Source organism: Vombatus ursinus, unplaced genomic scaffold, assembly GCF_900497805.2.
Source record: "Vombatus ursinus unplaced genomic scaffold, bare-nosed wombat genome assembly UNPS02000580.1, whole genome shotgun sequence".
Classification (NCBI taxonomy): Eukaryota; Metazoa; Chordata; class Mammalia; order Diprotodontia; family Vombatidae; genus Vombatus; species Vombatus ursinus.
In genome coordinates, this window is record NW_020940358.1 from 6,539,465 (window position 1) to 6,566,178 (window position 26,714).

A 26,714-nucleotide genomic window follows, 5' to 3' on the forward strand; every position below is an offset into this window, starting at 1 on the left:
TAAGTGCCAGAAAATGGGTAGGAGTATGAAAAATTCAGATTGATAAGTAATGACTAAATGAAGATAAAATTTAGTGATTATGATGGTGATGAGGTATACTTATATGCTACTAGTATCACTTGACTGAAACAGAATAGTGCAAACATGGTATTATAAAGTTCTTTAATAATTCTAATTATGCTATTTAACTATATTGTACATTTCAATCTTCAGGTTATTGAGACTCCTGGTGCCTCAAAATGTATTGGTCCTGGTTGTTCCAGTGTGGCTCAGCCTGACTCAGTATATTGTAGTAATGATTGTATCCTTAAACATGCTGCAGCCACCATGAAATTTCTGTCTGCTGGCAAAGAACCAAAACCAAAAGTAAAAGAAAAGCCAAAATTGAAACCTGAAAAATGCAGTCTTCCAAAATCTGGTGTTCAGGTAAGCTAGCTACTTTGGACAAACAAAAAAATGAAGTAGGGTTTTTATTTTGAGGGAAAAGAAAAACATACCTAAATTATTCACAGCTAATATTGTTTTAGCTAATAGTTTGACCTTCTCTACCAAGTTTTTCATCAGAACCATCAATAAGGAACAGATACAAACTACATTTTAGTAATTCCTTCTCATGTCTGCCTATAGTCAAGGAGTTAATGCACTGGACAAGAAGGAGGCAAAATATAGGCTGTGTAATATATATAGCTAATTAATCACCCCTCAGAATTGAAAATTATTATTTAATATACACAATGGATGGGTAGCAGATATAAGTCATAAATTGTTGCTAGTTTACACAAGGTTGTCTAAATTCCCATTTATTTACTAATTACAAAAAGTGAGACTTGGGGGCAGCTAGGTGGCGCAGTGGACAGAGCACCGGCCCTGAAGTCAGGAGGACCTGAGTTCAAATGCGGCCTCAGACCAAACACTTGACACTTACTAGCTGTGTGATCCTGGGCAAGTCACTTAACCCCAATTGCCTTTTAAAAAAAAAAGTGAGACTTAACCATGTGATTTTAAAATAGGAAATTTAGAATTGTAAGGAATCTTCAAAGGTGTGTTTGCATAGATAGATAGATAGATATGGATATATATCTATGTATCCTAAAATCACAAGTCCTATCTGCATTAAATGGTCACTTAGCCTGTGTTTGAACACCTCCAATAACCTCGGGGGGCAGCCATTCCAATTTTGGACAGCTTTCATTTTGAGGAAATTTGTCCTTATGTTAAGCTGAAATCTGCCTTTCTATTACTTCTGCATATTGCTTCTAGTACTCCCTTCTGGGGCCAAGCAGAAAATTCTAATCCTTTCACATGGTGACCCCACAGATACTTAAACACTTCAGTCATCTCCTTTAAAATAGTTTTGATCTTTACCATCTTTGACTTGTTCCAGTTTGTGACTGTTCTTTCTAAAATGTGGCATCGAAAGTTGAACCATATTACTTTAAGTTTGGTTTGATCAGAGTACAGAAGGACTGCCACTTCATCCTTCTGTACTTGATATTTCTATTAATTGCAACCTAAGAGCATGTAGCTCTTTTGGTTATTAGATCACAACATTACATGGTGGTTTTACCCAGTTAACATGCCCACAGGAACAGTATAATAACAAACATTAATTGTGATAAAAAATTGAAATCAAGTATGTCATAGAACTTTTAGCCATTTTACAAATAGTGATTGAGATTTTACATTATACAGGCAGGTATTAAAATTTCTTCTGTCCAGAAGAGGCCAGCTCCTGACAAAAAAGAAAACATTGCAAAGAAAACTGTGGTGACGACACCTAGGAATGAAGGACTTGTTAAGGAAACAACTTCAGAAAGCAGCACACCATCCTGGGCAAGCGATCACAATTACAATGCAGTAAAGCCAGAAAAGACTGCTGCCATTTCATCATCACTGTTATATAAATGTATGTATCACACAGGGATTTGTCTCATCAATCCTTTACGTTCTATTCTAAATAGCCACCCAGTTTTGGCTTGTCCAAGATTTGGAAGTTTAATCGTGTTTTTATTCTGCTCTTAAACACTTTCTTCACCTTCAACAATTCACATACATTTATACATCTAAGGAGATTTTCAAGGTCCAGTCCACTTCTTAGTCTTTTGTGACTTGTTTTAAGAAAAAGAAAATGTGAACACACCACACACACACACACACACACACACACACACACACATCACAAAACATAGTTGTCCGCACATGGTTGCTGAATGTCCTTGATTGAGTTCTTAAAACTATTTTCAGTAGGTGGTAAGTATAGTAACGTCAGCAAATTTTGCCTTAATAGGTTCAACACATCATCCATGTTCATCAGTGCTCAATACCAACAATAATTTTCTTGCTGTACTATTAGCTTTCTTCCACAAAAGTCCTCTAACACTTCATCGTGGTGTGGAGGTGACCTTGGGTTCTTGAAGGCTATGCCATTCAGTGGTGGAGTGCAAGCTCTGGCAGCCCCTACCAAGCTGGAAAGGCTTCGAGAGCGTGGGCCCAGCGACGGACGGACTGTATGTCTGCTGTCTAAGGACCAGCCTAGCTAAATTCGGAGAGGTTCTTCGCCAGATTGGCCATAGGCTGACGAATTTTTCGGCCACAGTCACTCGCAGACCATCTACCAAGTCCTAGAGGGGTTGGGATCTGTGTCGGGGAAGAAAGCACTCAGACCAACAAAATCACAGATCTTTAAAGTACATTTAACTTTTTTATTTTTATTTTATTTTTTGCACATGTCAGCAGCACATAATCATCAGTTCTAATGATCTGTACATTTTGGAAACTTTCTGCAAATAACCTGAGATGATACTCTGCTTATATTAGAGATTTTCAGGTTTAACTTTTTATTTCTTACTGGGCAGATGAGAGGGTTTGTTTATTTTTGAGTGTCTAATTCATATACTACATTTATTCACATAAACACTCAATTTTACAGAAGATCTGATTAGTTTATATAAAGGTAAGTGAGTAATAGTGTGTGTTTTCTGAATTGTAGCAAATATTAATGAAAGTTAAGAAAAAAACTAGCTTTCTATTTTCAAGTATTTCTGGATTTCTGGCCCCTGCTTTTCTAATTCACAGCTTTTGGAATGTAAGAATTAATTTCATAATCTTACCTTGTGTTCTAGAATAATGAAATTATGACATTCAAATGCATTCTTAAAACTATTGCATCTTACATCTGTTCTGTCAACAGATGATATATACCTGTATTAGTTTACAATCTGACAGTTATTTTGGAAATTAAAAAAAAGAGGCTAGGCAAAGGGAAATAAAAGCACAATACACATCCACCTTGTTTTTGGTGACAGACTCTGAAACTGCATCTGGTTCTACTGGAATTTCATATCTGAATCCCTGAAAACCCACCTATATTTTATTAACTGTTTATAATATCAGGAAGCCATCTGCAGAGAGGGGAAAATACATCTTAGCTCTCCTTATTCCATTGATGTTTGTTGTTTCCACCCCCATTTACCCTCATTCTAAATTCCTCTAAAATTGAGAGGGCAAATTCCCTGTTAAAAATTTGGAAATGTAAGGGACGTAACAGACCATCAGAATTCAGTAAGAGGAGAATTATATGAGATGAGGTCCATCTTTACTTCTCTTCAACCTCTTCAATCCGTCTTATCTATCCAAAAAAAAAATTTGGGGGGGTGAGGAGGGGCTTATATACTTAGACTGAGGCACATCTCACCTACATGTGTTATTTTCAGTTACCATAAATGAATAGGAAAGTTCAAATAACCAGTAGGTTTAATTCTTAAGAAATTTATGTACTGAAGACTATTAAATTGCTAGAATTAGGAGGGAGGGGAGCATCTGGGGTGGGTTTTGAGGAGGAAAGGGTCAATGGAGAAGGGAGAATGGGGCAAAAAGGGAGTGGGGTGGGAAAGGGAAGGTTGGTTATTATGTTTCTTGTTACTCCAGGCAGCATTGGATTTGAAGCTAGAAGACCTGGATTTGAATCCTTGTTCTGCTACTGCCTGTGTGATCTTGGTCAAGTTACCCTCACACCTCGGGGCCTCACTTTTTCCTCAAGTGTAACATGAAAGGGGGTTGGACTAGATGATCTCTTAAATGCCCTTTCAGCCCTACACTTATATGAACCTACAAGACCATACCAGGGAGTAAAATACATAAAATCACTCATTGTGTGACTGCTACTAAACCCTTCTGCCTTCCTTACATATTGGTGACCACTCATGACTCCTCTTTCCTTTTACTAAAACTATGAGATCTAGCGTGTTTTTTGGGATAACAGAACTGTGGATTAGATCATCTTCAGTGTACAATGTCTCCTATACATACAAGAGGGAGGAGGGGAGAGGGTATAGAATAATACCTCTATAATTATCAAGGGTATTTCCACTGTTGACAGATTTTCCACCTTTATAGTTGACTAGCTCTCAATGCATGTATTACATAAAATTAGTCAGCATTTGAAAGCACTTTTTTGGGGATTTTGAAAAATGCCCTCGATTTACTTGCTTCCCCAAACAATGTTGAATGTGGGTTATGGCTGCTGCAACTATGTGTTCTGGGCCGCACATAGATGAGAAATTTATTCTTCTGGTGAAGAGGAAGAATGATTCCATAAATTGAAGCTTCTGATTCTACTGTCTATTTTAAAATTACTGTCAGAAGCAGTATGGCAAGTAGATAGAGAACTGGAAGATCTGGGTTCAAGTCTCATCTGAAGCATACTGTGCCCCCTGTGGGAACTCTTTAAGACTTAAATTAACAGAGAAGTTACCCACCTGCATTGATAGGAATTACCTGAAGGGGAGTTATCTATTCTAATGAAATAACTAATGCAGTCAAAAATATTACAGTATTAAACAGTTAACATGAATAGTTTTTAAGTTTTATGTTTAGGATTTTGGTGGTAACTAATTCAAATTGCTGATGTGGGTCTTTTTTCCCTCATTTATGTTAAGTTGATTTCTGTTTGTATATCCCTTTTTATTTCTTTCTCCACTTCTCTTATCCCATCATTTTGTAAAGTGTAGAGTTGAAAACAATTTTCTTAAATTCTTTATAGCTAGATCCCCTCTGTAGGTAGTTTAGAACTTTAAAACCTCAAAGGCACATTTCTTTCCTACTTTTTTTTTTCTTTTTCCCAGTTTCATTGAGCTTATTCATATCGCTGGCATGGTGAACACACTGTTTAACACAAAAATGTACTTTAGACCACCTTCCAAAATTTTGCTTTGGCTCTATGAGCTATCCTCAAAATATAGGAGCCAGATGAATTTCTTTGCTTTTAAGAACGCAAAATGGGGGTAGGTGGGAAAGCTGCATGTTTGACAGAGGACATTGGACCCCACGTTTACCCACGATCTACAGAAATGCTTCAAAGAATCATCTGGAAAGGTTCAAAGAGTGAGTTGCTCACGTCTGACCAGAACACATCTGGGCCCTGTATGTGGGGGTGGGGGAAGTGCTAGAGGCCAGCCCTACCCTCCCTCTTGCCCAGTCTCTACCTCTGTGGTTACAGGGAGTGGAGTACAAGTTGGAGCAGGTACAGTGGTAGCAGAGGGCTCTGAGGAGCCCTAATGGGTTGGCCGCTGCTGCTGTCCATTGCCCCAAGGACTTCTTTTCAAGTTGCTGTGCTAGTAAAAGTGAATCTGCATGAGATGGAAGAGTGAAGTGCGCTTCTGTGGTTGGGGTAAGATTTCGCTGAAAAGAGTAGGTGCCAGGGTGACTTGGCACAGGGACTTGCCCAGCCCTGATCTACGGTAATATTTTACATTTTGCTTTGAAAACTTTTAAAGCTTTACATACCATATTCAGATTACCTCTATTTAACTTAAGATAGTATTCCTTTTTTTAAAATGTAGGCTGCTTAAAAAAAAATACTGGAGGCAAAGCAATAAGGAAAAATAGATTTCCAGTGCCTCATTTCTGGTTGTCCCAGTTAACTGAGGTGTGTCAATGAATCTTTCACCTTTTTGCATTTTAGGAGATAATTTAAATAACCTGTATAAGTAAAACAATTACTCCACTGTTGAAATCTATTAAGTGGACACCCTCCATTCAAAAAGATAACTGGGGGTAGGGCAGTCTTTAAACAGGTTTCACTGAAAATGGAACTTATGTAATAACCAGAAAGTTACATACAAAATAATTTGTGAAAACGCAAGCATGATAAATAAACCTGATTGGTTTATTCGGGGTCTCATTTGTGTATATTATGGGTTGGTTGGTGGCAGCAACAAAATAAAGGTAATTTTGCTATTTGTATGGAGTGGGAGGTTGGCTAGAATGAGACTTTAGGGTTTATTGGCTTGGGCATTGTATTGTAGTTGAAAAAAAAATGCTAGACTTGGGCAGCTTGAGCACAGGAGACTTGGTTTCCAGTTCCAGCTCTAGCTCTGCTCACTAGAAGTGTGACCTGGGCAAATCACCTGGGACCCCCAAGTTTCATCTCAAAAATGAGGGAGATTAAACCAGATTATTTCTAAGGTATTCTTCTAGTATCAACATTTTTTTTTCTATTCAACAATCAGGCACTTCTGCACGTGAAGTGCTCTGTCTAGAGCACTGAGGTAATAGAATGCATGAGAAGTTCATAAACAATCTCATTGAGTTGACTATATGGGGTAAGTTAAGGCAGGATATGTATGAGAGGCACACAAAGTAGTATGTTAGTGCATTAGGAACTCGTGGAGGTTGATGGGGGAGGGCATTCGGGAAATTTTAATGGAAGAGATAGCATTTGAGCAGGTCTTTAAAAGATGGGTAAGAATTGAGCAAGTGAAGTAGGCGAGGACATATTAATTAAAAGAGGTGGGAAACAGAGGAAAAGGCAGGAAAACTGAGAAACAGTAGACCAGTTTGGCCAAAATTGGAGGGAATGAAGGAATAGCCAGGAAAGGGGAATGGCATGATACATTGGGTCTTTAATGCTGGACATGGAAGATTTTCTTTGGTCCTTACCATGCCCCTAAATAATCATTGAATTTTTCTATTGGTAGATTTTTTTTTTCTGATAGAAGATTTGAGACCTTAATTAAATATTTTCAGGTAGTAATTTTTTATGATATACAAGAAATACTATAAAAATTGGCATTCTCTGTAGAAAAAGGTAAAATAAGGCAAATTTACCATTAACTGTAACACAAATTGAAATCAGCATATTTAACCTATTTATGCCTCTCCTTGAATCATTTTTCTTGACTTTTTAATTCCTGAGGGGAGGGCGATCTATGCTGTATCTGTTTTGAGTCTTATGCTTCTTAAAAAGTAAAGTGATTCATGTTTGCTTTAGGAATATTTAAAGATTAATACTTTAAAAACATTTTGATGAGTGTTCACAGAAATCTAGTAATCAGTGTTTCATGTGTTCTTGTATAAATGGGCTATTTACATTTTAAAAGTAGTATCAACTGGAAGGCAGTTATATCCCTCAATTACAGCTTCTGAACTCATAGAAGCTAGAAGCAAACTTAGCCTGAATTTTTGCCCATTTCATTTACTTAAATGAAAGATTGAGGGGCTTTCAGGAGGAATGAACCAAAAGGGGATTCAGGAGGAAGAAAAAAAAGGTAAATTATAGCATATTTTACTTAGCAGTATCTATGTAAGACACATTAAGATGACATTTGGATTTTTGTAGACTATCTCTTAGAGGGTGAATCATCCTATTTTAAAAACCCCAATTGTAGATGGTAACTCAATTTGAAACGACCAGTTTACTACATTTTATTAAAACAATAACTATTACATTGTTTTGAACTTGGTGATGCTAAAATTGGCTAAAAATTGAAAATAACTCAGATTAGCAATCAATTTGTATCCCTGGCTTTAGATCTCTAAAGCATACAACCAATTAAAGAGAAGACCAATATGGGACCTTTATTCAGAAGATAAAATGATCAGGTTTTATTTGCATCTTGTATTTGAAGTAAAAATAGATTGAAATCATCTGTATGTATTGGATATTTGTCCCAGTGACAGCATATTTCATAACATGACATATTTAGAACTGAAAGGGAGCATGAAATTAATCTAGTCCAAATCCAAATCCTTCATTGTACAAGTAATAGTAATGACTAAGATTGATAAAAAGCAATGTGTTTTATGTGAGTTCATTTGATTATTTCTGGCACATAAGTAGGCCCTTAATAAATACTTGCTAATTGACTATCACAACAATCTTCTGAGGAAGGTGCTATTTTCCCTGTTTTACCAATTGAGGCAACCTAGTCCCAAAAGAGTTTAAGTGACCCAAGATTTCACAGGGTAGTGAACAGAGCTAGGATTTAAATATCTAGGTTGTCTGACTCCAGATGCTCTTTCACTAAAGTCTGCTTTGATATATAGTTACTTTTTTTTTTTCACCCAAAATACTGCATAGTAGAATTATAGATTGGAAACAAATTAGTGAATGGAGAATTTTTTTTTGAGTTCCCTTCCACTTGGGAAGAATGCCCATGTCACAGATTTTTAATCTGTATTCAGATATTAGTTTATCCATGCATTCCTTGAATCTGCTCTAGAACAGCTAATAAATAGTTACATTTTTAAGAGAAAAGTTGAGAGAGGCAGTATGGAGTAATGAAGAGAATAGGTCTGGAATTTAGAAAAACTTAGGAATGCTGCCTCTCACATGCTGGCTATAGGACTCATCATGGTCCACTGCACGGAGTAGGGTCTTAACAAAGACTGATTAATTGACATACTGTCAGTGCCCTCGGCACGTCTTTTAAGACCAAAAATTAGAGCATAGTTTGCAATTCCCATTTTGCTTTTGGTAAGGTTTCTTACCTAGGAGTTGCACAAACTAAATCACTAATTCTGCTTTTTTATATGCAGGAGTTGGTTTAACATTTTATTTCCACCTAGGGTTTTAAGATTTTGAAGCTTAGGATCTTAGTAGTCATAGAATATTTCAGCTTGAAGGGTTCTTGGAAATCATCTCATTTTTCTCATGAAGAAACTGAGGTTCAGAGAAATTGCTTCTGGTCACACAGGTAATTCCAGAAGTCACACTAAGGTCTGTCCCTATCCAGGGCTCTTGTCACTTTACCATCTGATTTGGTATTTAACCAAAGAAATATACAGCCCTGATGCTTGGCCTATCATGTACTTCAGAATTGATACAAATTAGTAAATTAGCACATTAAAAATAAGAAGTTTCTCATGGGTGGTTTTAAAATACAATAATTTACACTATACAGACTGATAGATTTGAAGGCAGTGAGTGGATCCAAGTTCAGATCCTTGCTTTACCAGTTAACTTTGGGATCATGCTCAAGTTACTAGACTTCTTTGGGCCTGTTTCTTCATTTCTAAAGTGGAAAGGTTATGTTTAAAACTACTATACTAGAACTAATAATTCTAATAGATCTTATATTTCCTGTTTGTAACTACCAATTAAGATGCTAAAGACCTGAATGAATATTGTAGTAGTAATTAACTTACTAAGATGTGGTTATTTTCAATTAAAATTATTAACGTACTTGCTCCTCTCCACCCTGCCTTCATTCAATAAATCATCATAAGGCTTCTTTACAACAGATCTAAAAATCTTGTTACACCAGTGCCACTTTAAATTAGTTGTTAGAATACAAGTTCTACATAATACAGTCTGAGATATTGTAGTGTAGCAATATGTAGAACTGAATTTGGAGTAAGAGGTCTTAGGTTCAAATAGTTTGATTTGCTACCTTTTGGACATGGATAAAACATACACACTAGGACTCAAAAGGGGTTAGAATAGATCCCTAAGGTCCCTTTTAAGTAGGAGGATTTTTTTTTTCCCCTACTCACAATCCTTCAATTATTCCATGTATTCCAAAAAGTTGCTGATCTTTAATTATGAAGTAGTTATTTTGGGTGTGTTTCTTCTGGTGTTTGAAAAATCACTGAAACTTGAATTCTGTAATGCTCTTAACTTGAATTTTCTCTGTAGTGCTTTTAACATAAATACTACATCCCTTTCTAAAAATAATTATGTCTCATTGTCAGTAATAATATCAACTGTTAGTACTCAACTGTATATACATACACTAAAATCCTAGTATAACTTTATGGTATGGAGGTGACCCTGAGTTCTCTCAAAATATGCCAGCATAACATAAACTCTAGTAGTTTTCTAACATGCTGGAAAGCTTTCCAATATGGTACTTACTGTATGTCCAACTACACCCAAGTTCTGAAGAAACTGGTCATAAGAATGTTGGCCACCGAGTGTTTTTTGGGTTTTATCTTCTAACTCATGAAGGTTTTTTTGGGTTGGGAAATTGCTACTACATTAAACAGCTGAGATCATGAGGGTCATTTGAATTTTTTTTTTACAAATGGCTGTTGCCTTATTCAGGGGTTTTATTTCTTGCTTTTAAAAACTGACATTGTAGTGGGAACCCTTGTTATCGAGATTTGAATCTGCTCCCCAAAGGGATCTCATCTTGAGCTGAGACAAGTCTCCAATTCTGAGTGTTTTCTACCCTCTTAGTCACTGCTGGCTTTCTTCAGTCCTATGAGGTAGGCAGGTGAGGAGCAAGTGAGAAGAGCTGACTGAACGAGACATATTAAGACCACTATATAGAAACAACTACAGCAGATCATTAACCTTCAAGATGGGTGAATCAAGAGACTTAATTAGTAGAATTATCACATTTCACTTAGGTTTTCAATTCATACTCTAGCCTTGATTCTTGTAGCTTCTATAGTATACAAATAAAGGCAAAAGATTTTGAAATTCATGTTGTAATCCATTGCTACACTTAGGTCAACATTGATAGAAGATTGCTGAACAAGTGGGGACTCCTGAATGAATATTCCATTTACTTAGTAAATTAATTGATCCTGAATTTTCTAGCCCCCTATGAAAGAAACATTGATTGTGGATTGGGGAAGAGAGGGATTTAATACTCAGTTTTTTGTCTGTGCCTGTTAAGTTTGGTTGGGATGGAAATTATTGAAGTTGTCTTGGTTTAGAAATTATTTAACATAAGATAAATGTGAAAGCTTTTTGTAAGATTTTCTGTTGAGTATTTTATTAATTTGGGTTTTGTCTGCCTCTGAAGTATTATAACCATTCAAATTAATGTTAACTTTAAATTTGGCACAGTGCCAGAAATATTCTGCAGCAGGTGATTTTAACCTTAATTCTACTGTAGTGGGGACAAGAAAAAAATCTAAGTACACATTTTTACTTTGAAACAAAAACAGAGCTAAAATCCTTAATGCAGATCTTCATACAGTATTGAAATTTGTGCAACCAACATTCATTTTTCAGTGATAATATAGCATTGTAACAGAAAAATCCAAATAATTTTTAAGGCTAACCTTTGTATACCACCAAACTTAATTCCCTAAGTTTGTTTCATTTTCCTCATATGCTTTTTTTTGTTTTTGTTTTTGTTTTGTTTTGTTTTTGGCCAGGCAGTGGGGTTAAGTGACTTGCCCAGGGTCACGCAACTACTAAGTAATATGTGTCTGAGGCCGAATTTGAATTCAGGTCCTCCTGAATCCTGGTCCAGTGCTTTATTTACTGAGCCACCTAGCTGCCCACTCATGCTTTCTAAGGAGTTGCTAGGGAGCTAAATTGGCAGTAAAGGTCTGAATAGTTGGCCTATTTCCACTGCCTTGTGAGGCTCAAATAACACTTTGTAAACTTTTGTGTGCTATATAATGGTCTGTTATAGCTAATTTACCTTGTCACTTGAAATATAAAAAGCAGTTTTTTGAAGAAGCCTGTTGAAAGTATACTTGACCTAGAGATAGGAAGAGAAGACTTGGGTTGAAATCTGGCCTAAGACATAACTGGCATGTCACTTCTCTTTATCTCAGTTTTGTCTGTAAAATGAGGTCAGTAATAGCATTGACCTCTCAGGGTTTATTGTGAAAATACATTAAGATTTTTAAAGCTCTTTGCAAACCTTAAAGCACTATGTAAATGTTAGCTATTTGTAATTCTATTCAAAAAAATGGTTTTCCTATATTAATGGAAAGTAAACTGATTATAACATAGAATCCATGAAGCATATATTTAAAACCCTCACTATGTGATATAGAATGTTAAAGCTGCAAGATTCCTTCTTTAGTCCAGCCTCTTCAGTTTCTAGATGAGGAAACCAAGATCTGGAAAGTGAAGTGACTAATAGGTCAACACGGCTAGTCAATAGCAGACTGGACTAGTACCCACATTTGTAGACTCCTGGTATTCTTGCCTTTCTGCCTCCTAATTTTGCTTTCTTGCATCCAAAAATTAAAACTGTTGGAATAAAGTTTTATTACACTTATTTAGGGTGGGGTTTCTTTAGAGCTTTTAAAAACTTTATGTTGCAGGGGACTTTCAATACTTTTACAAGTCCATAAAATTTTTATCACATTAGTTAATGTTATTGATTGAAATAAGTCAATAATACAATTAAGATCAGGTTGGTGATTTTATTATTTTTTTTAAAGAATGTGCTTTAAATTATTCATGGAACTATTTTGTATTTTCAGATTCCAACTTAGTTACACATCTGAATCATGGCAGACTTACCCTTTCATAATGGAAGCCCATCAAAAGTATTGTTTTGTGGTATTTGAATATTCTAAGCATACTTTATTATAAAAATAACTCATCCATGGACATTTTCCACCTAATCTACCATTCTGTCTACATCACCATTTATTTAACATCTTTTAAAATTTTAAACCCAATATAAGGGTACCTACAATATTTCGTTATTTTACTTAAATCTGTAGTACCACATTACCGTGCAGTCTTCCCCCGTTTAGGAAAAACTGACATGTTTATAAGTAAACTTAAAGTATAGCATGGCACTTTCTCATTTGAGGAAGGTAAAGTTAATTAATTTTCAGCGTGGTGCCTCCCTTTTTCTTTTGATGGGTGGGATGAAGGGTGATAATTTTACACATTTTTTAAAAGTCATCCATGAAAAAGTAACATCAGTATTTCGGAGTGACATTGCTAAAATTCATAGATATAAAATGGAGAAAGGAATAATCAAATAAAATGAGTTTGGAAGATATTTGGATGCAGGTTAAGATGTTAGACTATAGTGTTATGTTAGATGTTAGATGATTCTGATTTTCGATAAGTTGCACATTTAGTTCATAAAGTGCTTTAATACTATATTCAAGAATAAAGAAATCTTGAAAACATTGTCAGGATTGAAAGATAAAATTGCTGTTATTATTGAATACCCTCTCCTTCAGCTACTAAACTTAGCTAAAAGATGTCAAGTAAAAATTTTAAAGAAATTGGGTGTGAGGCACCTGTAGCTTCACACAGCATGTGAACACAAGGGCCTGGCACCCCAGCAATTTATTTTTTTTTTGTTCTGTTTTTTTGTTTTTTTGGCTAGGCAGTGGGGCTAAGTGACTTGCCTAAGGTCATACAGCTAGTAAGTGTTAAGTGTCTGGGCTGGATTTGAACTCAGGTCCTCCTGACTCCAGGGCCAGTGCTCTATCCACTGCGTGACCTAGCTGCCCCCACCCCACCAATTTAAAGATAAGGAAATTTTTGTTATACACGTAGATGTTATTCTGTACATTTATAAGCAATTATAAATTTAGTAAAAATTTGCTAGTTTTTCCCCCGTTCTCTTTTCCTCCCTCCACCCTCGCTAGAAATCGTCTCTCCTCCAGTCTGTTTTGACCTCCTATATAGTTTTAAGCACATTCAGGGCAGAGGTAGTCACTTCTTATGGCTAGTACAATTACTGCCTGTTGAAATCTCATCCTGTGTTTGAAGTTCAACTCTTTTTTATTAAAATATCACTTTTTTAAAAATTAAGCCTTACTGACCCTCCTACTGTCTCCTCTCCAACCCCATCAGTATCACTTTAATTTTCACCTTTTGTGGACACAGATTTCATTTTGTAATATAGCTATTTTATTAGAATTTTTGGTCATAAGACAGATGAACACAGTGTTCTGCATGAAGTAGACAGCCATGTTTTCAGTTGAATTTATTAGTGCTTGCTATGTGCAGAGCATTGTGAATAAACATAATTTCCCTAAAACAAGGTACCCTAAAGATTACTGGAAATAATCTGAGTGAATGTGAGTGATTAAATAGAGGAAGAAGGGCCTTTTCAACTGAATAGACAGTGTTGGGAAGTAGACTTCCTAGCACCTTTTTGGTATGATTTCCAGTCTTTCTAGATGTTGTAGTAGCTTTGGAAACACGTACAGGCTACACCATGCTATGCAGGATGCTCTCTAATTCTTCTATGTTGAAATCTTGAAATAGCTGTAATATGAAATGAAGTTTCTCAAATTAGAAATATCACTGTGCTATGGTTAGACTGCCCTCACATTCTTACAGGCTGTTAAAGTGGAAAGCAAGGCAGCATAATATTGTAAAAGATGCTTGCATCAGGACGAACTGGGGTCGACTCCCTCCTCGAGCCCTTGATATGTGACCTTCAGCTAATTACTCATCATCCTCCAGACAACTTTCTATTCAGACTAAAGTTGCACAATTGGTGTTCCATATTGACAGAAGGAGTCTTCCTCACCAAGAGTTCCCTATACCAGGGAAATACTTCATCTATAACAAATGCTAGGTTGGCTAGGTGTGGTATATGACTGGAGCATCCTAAGTGCCCATCCTAAGTGGATTTAAAAATCCATATTGCTATGCCCATTTCAATGTATTTGATATCCAGCTTAACTTGAAATAGGCCATTCCCCTCTGGATAAAATGGCATACACCAGAGAATTCCTATCTAGCTTCCTTTCTGTGAAGCTGACAAACAAGTGAGAATTCACTGTTCACTGTCTGATTACTGATAGAATCAGCTTGCAGTTTCACCCATTATTTGAACTCTGGGCTTCAGTTTCCTCATCCATAAAATGAAGAGGTTCTGCTGGATGATAGCTAATGTTCTTTGTAGCTGTGAATTGAATTTTATTAGCCCACCCTCCCAAGTCTAAGCAAACACTGATTTTACCCCGGTACTGTTTGGTCTGAAGTTGAAAATCCTTTCCACTATTTTCATTTCCCACTATTGTTTTCCTTCTGCCAACTTGTTCATTAAATGTATTCATGAAGACTGAAAGTATGGATATATCATTGTATTTCACATAAGTTTTTCTGGTCAAGTCCTACTAGTAGCTGTTTCACCAAGGATAAGACCATATAGATTACATGAAACCTATGCAATTAATAGTATTTTGAATTGTATGGTTTGTTCGGGAATATCCTGTGTGTGTGTGTGTGTGTGTGTGTGTGTGTGTGTGTGTATATATATATATATCTCTACTTTTACAAGAAAAAAAGTTGTTACAGTAAAGCTCGATTTAGTACAATTTTTCAAAATGACAGTTCTGGCCCTGTTTTGCTATAATCTTTGTTATAAAATTTGAAGTGCTAGTTTCAAGGACAATTATCCACTTTTACTCCTCCCTGCAATTTCATTTGCACTTAAAGATACTATATGGTGTATTGTACTCATAGTATAGTAGACAATGGAGAGTTCATTTAAACAGCCCCAGATTTCTCATCAATAAAATGGGGAAAGCATTATTTGCAATATCAAGCTAATTGAATTGTGAGGAAAATGTCTTATAAACATCTTCAGAGCACTACATTTTAATTTTGATGTACTACAGGAGGACAGTAAATTTAGATAAATTATGTTCCCTAATATATAAGTAACAGCTTAGACCTGAGTTTTCAATTCTGACACTTAATTTAAAAAAAGCTTTCCTTATGTGATACCTAATTCCCGTATGTGGTTTATTGTACACTTAAATTTTAAGTTATGTTATAATTAAGTAACTAGTATACTAATTTCCTTCTGTGATAAAGAATCAAATCATATGTAAAACATCCTTTTAAAAGTGGAATTGTAATAGAGAATTTTTCAGAAACTATTTTCACCTGTCCCATTAACCTTTTCTGAATAAACTGATTAAAAATCAGAATTAGGAATTTATATGTGTAAAAGACCTTTCAAAATGAGCTCTTGATTTTCTTAAATCCGTATCTATGGAATTAAATTATTATATACATTCTGATAATGTGAAGTTTTTAATTTTAGAATTCCCTGGGGATTCTGATGAAGGTTATGCTTTTCTGTCTCATTAACTATATAAGATGGATAACATGTCACCCTCAGAATAAAATAGAAAACAGCATTTCGACAGCCTCAAAGAGAAAATGGTTATATTTGTGATTATTACAGCTATTTAATTACACTGTTATTTGTCATTGTTAATTTTAAAGTAGTGTACAATTATTCATAACTAAATAGGAATAATACATAATTGTTTCATACTACCATAGTTGTTAAATGTTATAATAATTTTCTACAACCTGTGAAAGATTTGAAAATTACTGGGAAAAAAATGTATTGGTCAAATGTCCATATTTTAAGTTTGATTGGTATCTTTATACGGTAGCAATTTGAAATCATTAGAGGTCATCAATTTTATGAAATGTCTTTGTCTTCATATTACTTTTATGCTCAGAATTGAATTTTTCTTAAAATTCTTTCTGTAGCAAAACTAATGAAAAATGTAGATTTCGAAACTTTTCCCTTCCTCACATTTCCAGAGTTCTTTGCTGAATACTTATTGTTTAGAGCTTCATTCTATGGTAATGGACAAAAATAATTATAAAAAATATTCAGCATTTTTTTTAATAATTTTTTTCTCCATTACCATAGAGGAAATATGTATATTTAAGTGATGTTCAATTTTTTTGGTATGTTACTGCTTACCATGTTTTTTTTTTCTTTTGTAGCCATGAAAGAAGAGAAAAGGATGGAAGATAAAATGACCACACCCCTTCCTGTGACAAAGAAAGTCATTCCTTCAACTTCTGCTTCTGTTATTGGCAAACAGACCTCTACTTTGCCTAGAAACATAGTCCCAAAGAAGTCCCCTTCTTTTACTAATGCTTCAGTTACTAAGCAAGCCATTAAAAATTCACCTGGAGGCTTCAAAGGTGTCATCCCCAAAAAGTCATGGTTGTCTGGCAATCTAACAGGCAGTGTTTCAAGTACCAAACAGTCAGTGTTGGCTTCTGCTTCTTCAGCATCCACTTCTAAAAAATTACATGTTTCGTCCACATTAGCTGGAGGGCCTAGAAAACCAGTGCCACCCTCTGCTAGTCCTGCTTCCTCTTCTACTCCAGGAAAATCAGGAGCTAGTCCTTCCCAGTCACAACCTAATTCTCAAATTCGACAAAATATAAGACGATCCTTAAAGGAGATTTTGTGGAAAAGGTGGGATGTTCTGCTTTTTTTGTGTACATAACTTCAACTTATACTTGTACTTAATTATGCTGTTACCTAATAAGGTAGAAATATTGGAGAAATATTTTTTCATTTCCAAACTAGTGAATTTTGTATATCATGCATACTTTAATTTGCTGATAGCTTCTTGCCATGGAGCTAAGTAAACTTAATATTCCCTGTGTTAATGTTGAACAGATAGAAATATTTTGGCACTTGATCCTTGGCAATTCCAAGTGTAAACCAATCTAATTATGGTAAACTCAGTGTCTTATGTAGTCTATCTTTTGATTATTCCATCACAGAGTCAATGATAGTGATGACTTAATCATGACAGAAAACGAAGTAGGAAAAATTGCTCTGCATATTGAAAAGGAGATGTTCAACTTATTTCAAGTTACAGATAATCGGTACAAGAGTAAATATCGCAGCATCATGTTTAATCTCAAGGATCCAAAAAATCAGGTTTGTGTGCTCTTTGACTATTGAAATATGTTCAGTCATTTTTCAGTCATGCCTGACTCTTCATGACCCCATTTGGGGTTTTCTTGGCAAAGATATTGGAGTAGCTTGCCGTTTTCTTCTCCAACTCATTTTACAGATGAGGAAACTGGGGTAAACAGGGTTAAATGACTTGCCTGGGGTCACACAGCTAGTAAGTTTCTGAGGCCTGATTTGAACTCAAGAAGATGAGTCCCCATCTCCAGGCACAGCACTGTGACCACAGCAGCACCTAGCTGCTCCACCTATTGGGATAATACTAAAGCAAAAATAAACATTAATTTTTTGTTGTATTTTAGCTGACAAAGTAGTAGGAAAGGTACCATAGCACTCAAAAAACACTAAGTGCCTAATAGGTGCTAAGATTAAAAAATTGAAAAAGTACACTGCTTCTGCTTTCAGGGAGTTTACAAAGAATATTATAGTACCTCTACACAACTAGAGTGCAAGGTAGTGTGTGATGGGGGCAAAGGAGACATTACTTTTTTTGGAGCATATGAGGAAGTATTTCAGAGATATAGTGGCAGTTTAATTGGGCCTCCATGAAGAAAAGAATTTCAACCAGCACAGATGGAGAAATACTGAATTCCAGACACAGAACTATACAACCTTGGGTCTGGAAATGCATAGAGGCAAAAGAGCAAAGTAAGGTGGGAGAAATAACTACAACTCCACTTTGGAGCATCAACTACATGAAATATGGTTGTGTGAAATTAGGTTAGAAAGATTCCTTAGAGCTAGATTGTGGAGAGCCTTAAATGCCAGGCTAATTAGTTGGTATTATAAACCATAGGGAAAAGTCAGCCATTGAAAGATTTTTAATGAGAGTAGCATGGTTACTTTGATTAAGGCATGTTAATTAAGATTAATTTGACAGTTGTGTGAAAGATGAATTGGCAAGATGAGAGATAGGAAACAGTTGAGGCCATTACCATAACCGCAAGTGGGTAGTAGTAGTGAGAGTCTTAACTAGGTGATGAGGGTAGATAGGATAGACACAGAAGGATATAGGAGTAACAAGATTTGGCAGTTGACTAAAGACACAAAGTCTGAATTTTTTAACCTGATTGAGATGTTGGTAATATAAAGTGTGAGACAGAAAAATTGGTAGGAAGTTGGGTTTTGGTGGGGATGAGGGGCAGTCTGAGTCCAGCATGACTCTCAAGTCCAAGTGGAGGTGTTTAACAGGTAGTTGCAAAATAGGGTTAAGAGATTAGGGGCATACAGTGTATATTTCTGAACGATTTATATAGAGATGTGGAAATAAATGAAATAATCAGAGAATAGTATGTAGAGAAGAGGGCCAATGCCACCTTTTGCCGGAACAGCTATACTTGGAAGCAAGAAGAATTATATAAATCAGTGAAAGGGGCCAAGAAGGAACAATCAGGCAACTAAAAAATCAAACAGGAAAACAAATGTTCATAAAATATCTGCAGTAAGTATTAACAGTGGTAGTTGTTGTTACATAAAAGCAGTATATCAATGTTGCACCTGTTAAGAACTTTACAGCTTAGTTGGATTTGTTATGTAAATAGCATAAATTTAATCAATCAATCAATAATGAAAATTAATAATATATTTGTTATATAAATAATATGAATAATTGACAAAATCTGTTTGTTTTTTTTTAACACTTTTTCATTCCTGTTGCTACTGTAGTTCAGGTCCCTTACCATATCATTCAGTGGATATCATGATAGTGTCTTTTTTTTCTCACATTAGTTTTCCCCTGTCCAAATCATCTTTTACAGTTGTCAAATTTATCTTTCTAAAGGACCACCATAATTAGAGCATTGTGCTATTCAAAAATATTTTGTAGTTTCACATTGTCTATTCAGTAAAGCAACCCCTTAGTCTGTCATTCAAGGCTTTCTTTGCCTTGGCCCCCACTACTGAACCCTACATCTCAGTTAACCTGGACCCAAGGATACATGTTACGCCTTTCCATTTTGATGTTATTCTCCCATTTTTACCATTGATCAATCAATATCCTATCTCCCCTTAATACCCATAATAAGAAGTGCTATTTCTAACATGCTGACTTCTTTGATCATCCTTGCCTGAAAGAATCTCCTATTATTTTGTCCAGCTTAGGACATGTGTTGCTTTGAGCATCATTTGTTTACTTCTCTTACTAGAATTTTCTTCAGGGCAGAAATCATATTCTATCTTAGTATCAGTTTGTACAGTACTTTAAACATACTACCTGAAATATTTGATTAATATATGACATTTCTTTATAGGGACTTTTCCATCGGGTTCTTCGTGAAGAAATCTCTCTGGCAAAACTTGTGAGAATGAAACCTGAAGAACTGGTATCTAAAGAATTGTCAATGTGGAAAGAGAAGCCAACAAAATCTGTAAGTATGAATTTAAAATTTTAAAACTAATATTAAATATTTAACTATTATGTGTGATTATAATATAACATACTTAAAATATTTTATCCTGTAACCAACGAAAACTTTTTGGTACTGTCATGGGAAGTATACTGAACTTGAAGTCAGAATACCCAGATTTGAATATTGTCTCTGCTACTTAATTAATTACTTGTAACTTTTGACAAGTCATTTAGCTTAAGATTCAGTTTCTTCATTTAAAAGGAGAAGGGGAAGGTCATAATACTTATACTCAGTACCTTTCAGGTTGTTGCAAGGATTAAATTAAATAATATAATTGAAAGTTCTATATGAACAGTATTATTTTTTATGTAATTTTTATCTTTTAGATGATAGAATCCAGAAATAAATTACAGACTGAAAGCAAGAAGTCTGCCATGAAACAGGAAGCCATACCAGATATGGAAGATTCTCCTCCAGTGTCAGACTCAGATGTAAGTGTATCAAGTCTTTGTCTTATGTTTAAAGAATTCATAATTTCTTTAATGTGGGCAGTTGAAAACCCCTTAATACATAAGAAGAAGACAACTTTCATGAGTTGCTCTAGCTGGAAGCATTCATCACCTGGTATAAGTTATTATTAAATATTAAGGCAGGCTTCCTTCCAGATAGTGGTATTATAATAATAACAACAATAATAAAAATAAGCATTTATATAGCACTTGACGTTTTCTAAAGCACTTTACAAATATCTCATTTGATCCTTACAACAACCTTAGGAGAACAGGTGTTATTATTAATCTCTGTTTTATAGATGAAGAAGCTAAAGCAGACAAAAGTTAAATATCCAGTATCACACATCTAGGAAGTGTGACAGTCTTCCTGACTTCAGGTCCAGAATGCTATCCACTGCACCCCCTAGGCACTGGGCACTGCACTGTCTCCCATTGGATGAAGTACTAGATTTTCATATTTAAACATGTAAGAATGGTTCAATTTGTATTTTTGTTGTTATTTTTTAGGAACAAGAATTGGCACGAGCTGTGCCTGAAAAAAGTAGTGCTCCTCTTCTTGACGTTTTTAGTAGTATGTTGAAAGATACAACAAGTCAACATCGGGCTCATCTTTTTGATTTGAACTGCAAAATTTGTACAGGTAAATAAAATTTGGTGATTAGCTTTACGTGTATGGAAAATTTTGATGGTTGGAATTCCTTTTTACTTCTTTGAAAAACAGTGTTATAGATTAAAATAATTTCACTTGGTTAGCATTTTGATAGGTATCAAAAATTAAAGTTTTTTATTTAATTTTTCAGGTCAAGTCCCGTCATCTGAAGATGAACCAGCTCCAAAGAAACCAAAATTGTCAACTTCTGTTAAGAAGGTGGAATCAAAATCAAAATTTGACAGCTCTGGTTCTGGGTCTGTTTCTAGTCCTGCTGAGGAATTAGTATCTGAAGCCATAGCTGAAAGTACTTCTGAACCAGAAGTTGAAAGTATTTCTCAGATGAATTTAGAAAGAAATTATTTTCCTGTACCACTGGGACATGGTAATGCAGAACCATCTTCAGTGGAAGAAAGTTCATTATACCCAAACTCCTGCTCTGCTGGGGTTGTCACTACTGTAACGGTATCTGGTAGGGATCCCAGAACAGCACTGAGCAGTTCAGCTGCCGTCAATACCTCAACCACACGTCCTAGCTCTGGCACTCTGACTGACAAACTTTTGACTGGAGAAACAAAACAAGAAATGGTCAAACCTGTTTTGACATCCACGGCAGTTCCAAAATCTATATTGGCCAAGCCATCATCTTTGCCAGACCCAAGATACTTACCAGTTCCTCCATTGCCAAATATTAAGTATGTACTTCAGATAAAATCTTAAGTTATTAGCATTCTCAAATATTTGGTTTATACATATATACTTTATATCTAGGTTTTAAGATTGGCTTAGTAGAATAAATGAAAAACTAGAAATTTGGTAGTGTAAAGTTTTGATGCTTGTGTAATTTTTTTTTAAACCTAAATATAGAAGGTAAAGATTTGGTTAGAGACCAGTTGATGTGGAAAAAAGACAAATATTTCACACTGAGTCTGTAAAGCAACAATTCAGTTTCTGTTGAAAAAAAAAATCTTGCAGTCATATTTTATTCATAGTAGTATAATGGCTAGGGCCTTGCACTTTGTATTGAATGAACAATGTTTGTATTGAGGGCTATAGTTTTTAAAGGGATATTGACTAATTAGAACATTCAAAAAACTGGATGACCTTCTGAGGCAATCAGGGTGGACTTCGAAGCCAGATGTGATGGCTTACCCCTGTAATCCCTACTGCTAGAGTAGGTTCAGACTATTGCAAAGCTGAGGTTTTTGGGTTGGTTTAACTTACCATAGAGCTAAAGCCAGTTTGGTATCCACACCAAATTCAATACCAATATGATTAGCCCTCCAGGAGCAGGAGCCACTAGGCTATCTAAAGATGGATGAACTGGCACAGGGTTGACATGGAGCTGGTGAAAGCTCCTGTGCTGATAAGTAGTGTGATCTTTCTCGTAAGTGGCCACCATATATCCAGCCTGCTCCACTTAGAGATACCTAGTTTCAAAAAAAAAAAAAAAAAGATTGGTCTCTAAACCATGTTTTAGGAGAAATCGTTGAAGACGCTTTTTTTTTGCTTTTTTTAGCAAGGCTATCAGGGTTAAGTGACTTGCCCAGGATCATACAACTAGTAAGCGTCAAGTGTCTGAGGTCAGATTTGAACTCCTCCTGACTGCAAGGCTGGGCTTTATCCATTGTGCCATGTAGCTGCCCCTTGAAGACACTTTGATGTTTAACTTAGAAAATAAGACTGAGAAGGAATAATAGTTTTCAGATATTTGAAACACTGTTGTATGGAAGGATTAGATTGATTTTTGTGTAGCTATAGAGGGCAAAATTAGGACTGAAGGTTGGAAGTTCTGGAGGGGTACATTTCAATTTAATAAAAGAAAATGGTTTTGAAAAATTAGCAGTTACAAAGTGGAATGGCTTGCCTTGAAAGTTAATGAGTTTCCTTTCAATGAGAGTATTTGATCAAACTTGAATGACTGCTTGTCAAATTTCTTATAGACAGGATTCCTAGTTTATGTAAGAGGTTGCCCTAAATGACCTTTTATGTGCCTTAAATTCAGATTCTCTGATTCTATATATTCTTTAAAATTTAATGTGACTTTATTAGAAATTGGAACTGAAAAATAAAGAGTATATTTAATATAGTAAGGCTAAAGTATATTCATGCCTAGATTACAACATGTAAGTTAGGTTTTTGATTTTTAAATTATCTTTAAAATCAAATAAGCCAGGGAGACATATTAAATTGATTTTTTTTTTTTTATGGTTTTGTTTTGCAGTATTCCAGAGTCACGATCCCCTCAAGAAGGAGATACTTCCCTCTTTCTCTCTCGTCTCAGCACCATTTGGAAAGGATTTATTAACATGCAGAGTGTGGCGAAGTTTGTCACTAAGGCATATCCCGTGTCTGGGTGTTTTGATTATCTCAGTGAGGTTAGAACAGACTGTACACTTATTTCTTTTTTGTGAAAACTTGTTCATATTACTTGTTCATATTGATATTAAAAAACCCACACTCTTAATTGAATAAAACACAGAATAAATTCTTCAGTACTTTTAAGGAACAATGATTTTATTGGTGTGGGTATTTCCTCTACCAATACAAATCATAACCCTCCACAATCTAAAAAAATTATTTCATTTTCTGTGCTCACAATGGTCTTCTCTTTATGGCAACTTTTTGGTAATAAGCCTATCTATTTTAACTTGTCTAGTCACAGTTCTCTTATTGGTGTGGTAGGACCTGTCAGCATTCTGCTGGAATGCCCTTTTAGATCTCAGGGTCACATCCATATCACATCCAAGCATTTAAGAAGGTTACTTGAGATATGTATCTTATGTAAGATAAAAATTTAGAGGTATTACTAATATAAGCAAGGAAGTAAAATGAAGTAAAAATAATTTCATTCACAGATGGACAGAATTGTCCATCTTCTTTAAAGACGAAATCGTATTTATTCCCATCTAGTCAATTCAGTAGGTATTTACCTGCTGTATGCCATTATTTAGGTACTGTGTATCCAGTGGCAAGTCTTCATTTTATTACTCTGTCAAAAGATACTAATGTTTATATTCCTTGCGTGGATCAAAGTTTTAAGTCAATCTTCACTTTGCCTTAATGCTAAATAGTGATAGTTACATGTAATAATTAAAGTACTGTGTAATTTTTTTATTTCTGTTTTAACTTCACTTAATTTTTCAAAATACTTCTCATTTAGGACCTGCCAGATACAATTCACATTGGTGGAAGGATTTCACCCAAGACTGTTTGGGATTATGTTGGCAAACTCAAATCTTCTGTATCAAAGGTATTCACTTGAAATCCATTCTGTGCAGCAGTAGCAGAAGTAGTATTTGTTAAACATGTTGTCTATTTTTTACTTCTGATTTGGTTAATGTTTTGAGACATCCCAAAGACTTACACATGAAAGACACATACATTTTCAAGTCAGTCTTTTAAAAAAAAAACCTTTTTAAAAAATTGGCAATTTGTATATGTTAAATGGCTTAACTGTTTTGTGGGGCATAGCGAAGTCATTATCAGTTCTAGTGTGTTCGCAATATGTACGGTGTTTCTCCCCCTCATTGTGGGGGAGGAAGATACTCTTTGAGACTTAACTCTTGGGCAGTTTTAGCATTTCTCCTTAATGAAATATAAGGTCAACATAATTTTATAAACCAAAATCTGGGAATTGGTGATTGATGCTATATGAAAATATAGCACTTTTTTAAAGTGCAAAAATGTTGAACTATATGTTTCCTTTCCAATTTTTCTAGAGTAGCACTAGGTCAACATTTTTTCCCTTGTACTTTTACATTACAGGAGCTGTGCTTGATTCGTTTTCATCCTGCAACAGAAGAAGAAGAAGTTGCCTATATTTCTCTCTACTCCTATTTTAGCAGCCGTGGCCGTTTTGGGGTGGTAGCTAATAACAACAGGCACATCAAGGATCTCTACTTGATTCCACTGAGTGCTAAGGATCCCATTCCATCAAAACTCTTGCCCTTTGAGGGACCAGGTAAGCACAGAATTTCTGGGTGGCTAATAGGTACACTTAACAGCTCAAGAATTCCCCTACTCATTTTTAATAAGCTTGAGAGAAGGTAACATTAAAGTCCTCAAAATAATAGTCCCCTAAAATTACTTTAAGAAAAAGAATGAAAAAAAAAGTCAATTGAGAACCTTAAACATTAAAACTATACACAAAGTACTTAGTATTCCACCAGTAGGCACATCTTTATCATTAGCTTAAATAATGCTAGGAAGATGGTTGGAAAACAAATTAAAACAAAACAATCTTATCTGCATACTTAATGTCATCAAGTCAGTGAAAAAAAATCAAGCTTTTTCAAGCACGAGAGCCAGTGGAGCTGCTAAAGAAGAAAGGTAATGTTTTATATTAGCTTGTAGCTTGTTGCGTCAGACTCATTCTAAATAGAAGTTTCCTTTTTTTCTTGATATATTTGACTCAGGAATGAGCAAACTCCACAGTCTTTTTCAAAGTCCCTTGAGGTAAGGTCTTTCAAAGTATTCTCTATTTCTTGGAAATTCATTCCTGAAAAAAAAATTGGAATATCCAAAACAGCTTATAAATCCTGTCAATTACTTCTCAGTTGTTTTGATATAATAGTTTTTATCCTGTTAGACTAGTTGGAGTTTGCTCATCCCTTACAGGAATGTGAATCTGTGGAGGATTATTTGTGAATTAATCTCTGAACAGCTGTTAAGGAGGTATTGGAAAAGATTTACTTTAGTTCTATGTACACAACATCATTTCCTTAAACACCAAATAATTAAAGAAACTAAAGTTAAAAAAGTAGCTAACTAAATAAAAGAAGACTAAATTAGGATCATAGCATTACATAGAGAAAGCTTATAGACTAAGAGGGTTAGACGGGTCCTTAGAGATGGTGAGAATCATTATACAGATGGCTAAACCATCTGGAAATACATACACATTAAATATTTTCAGATGATTTTGTTTTTGGAAAAGGAATGCCTATACTTTTTCCTGAATTCTTAATTGCTGGTGCCAAAAAGTATATTACTATGATCAAAGTCAGCATTATAACCCAACCTACCTCTGGCCCTTAACAGCTTTTCCAATCCCCTGCCCAATGCATACCCCTCTATTTTTCCTGATTTCACACCCTCACTTTTTCTGGAAACCCTTTCAAAAGGCCAATAAAATGGATCCCATTACCATCCCCATTCAGTTGGTGGTGGCAATAAAAATCCAACAGTATAGTGCTTAAGAGATATGTTCTGATCCTGCACTGTGAAAACTGTATATAATAGGACTGCAGAAGAGAACTGGGATTGCATAATCTATCAGTTTCTCTGTTTCTGAGTTCCCAGATTACATTCATCAGTGGATACCTGATCAGAGATACCAAAGAACAGAAACTTGTGTGCCCTCATTCATATTTGGTTGGTTGGGTTGGGTTTTTTTTTCTTATTTTGGGAGCCATTTCCAGATATGAGTTATTGGTATGATCATATCTAGGGATAAGTACTTACAGCTAGTGTTTACATTATTTCCAAAGAATCA

The 26,714-nt window shown here is 35.3% G+C and overlaps 1 protein-coding gene across 2 annotated transcripts in view; it reads left to right on the forward strand.

Annotated features, from left to right (window-relative positions):
- Positions 1-26,714, forward strand: part of DIDO1 (death inducer-obliterator 1) — a 63,132-nt gene that overhangs the window by 20,070 nt on the left and 16,348 nt on the right. For both annotated transcript variants that reach the window (XM_027850063.1, XM_027850059.1), the window contains exons 5-15: positions 214-426; positions 1,693-1,906; positions 16,718-17,201; positions 17,516-17,675; positions 19,958-20,074; positions 20,443-20,547; positions 21,076-21,208; positions 21,369-21,912; positions 23,442-23,595; positions 24,381-24,470; positions 24,986-25,181. In XM_027850063.1, the coding sequence (XP_027705864.1) occupies positions 214-426; positions 1,693-1,906; positions 16,718-17,201; positions 17,516-17,675; positions 19,958-20,074; positions 20,443-20,547; positions 21,076-21,208; positions 21,369-21,912; positions 23,442-23,595; positions 24,381-24,470; positions 24,986-25,181 (2,410 nt within the window). The remainder of the gene's footprint in view (positions 1-213; positions 427-1,692; positions 1,907-16,717; positions 17,202-17,515; positions 17,676-19,957; positions 20,075-20,442; positions 20,548-21,075; positions 21,209-21,368; positions 21,913-23,441; positions 23,596-24,380; positions 24,471-24,985; positions 25,182-26,714) is intronic.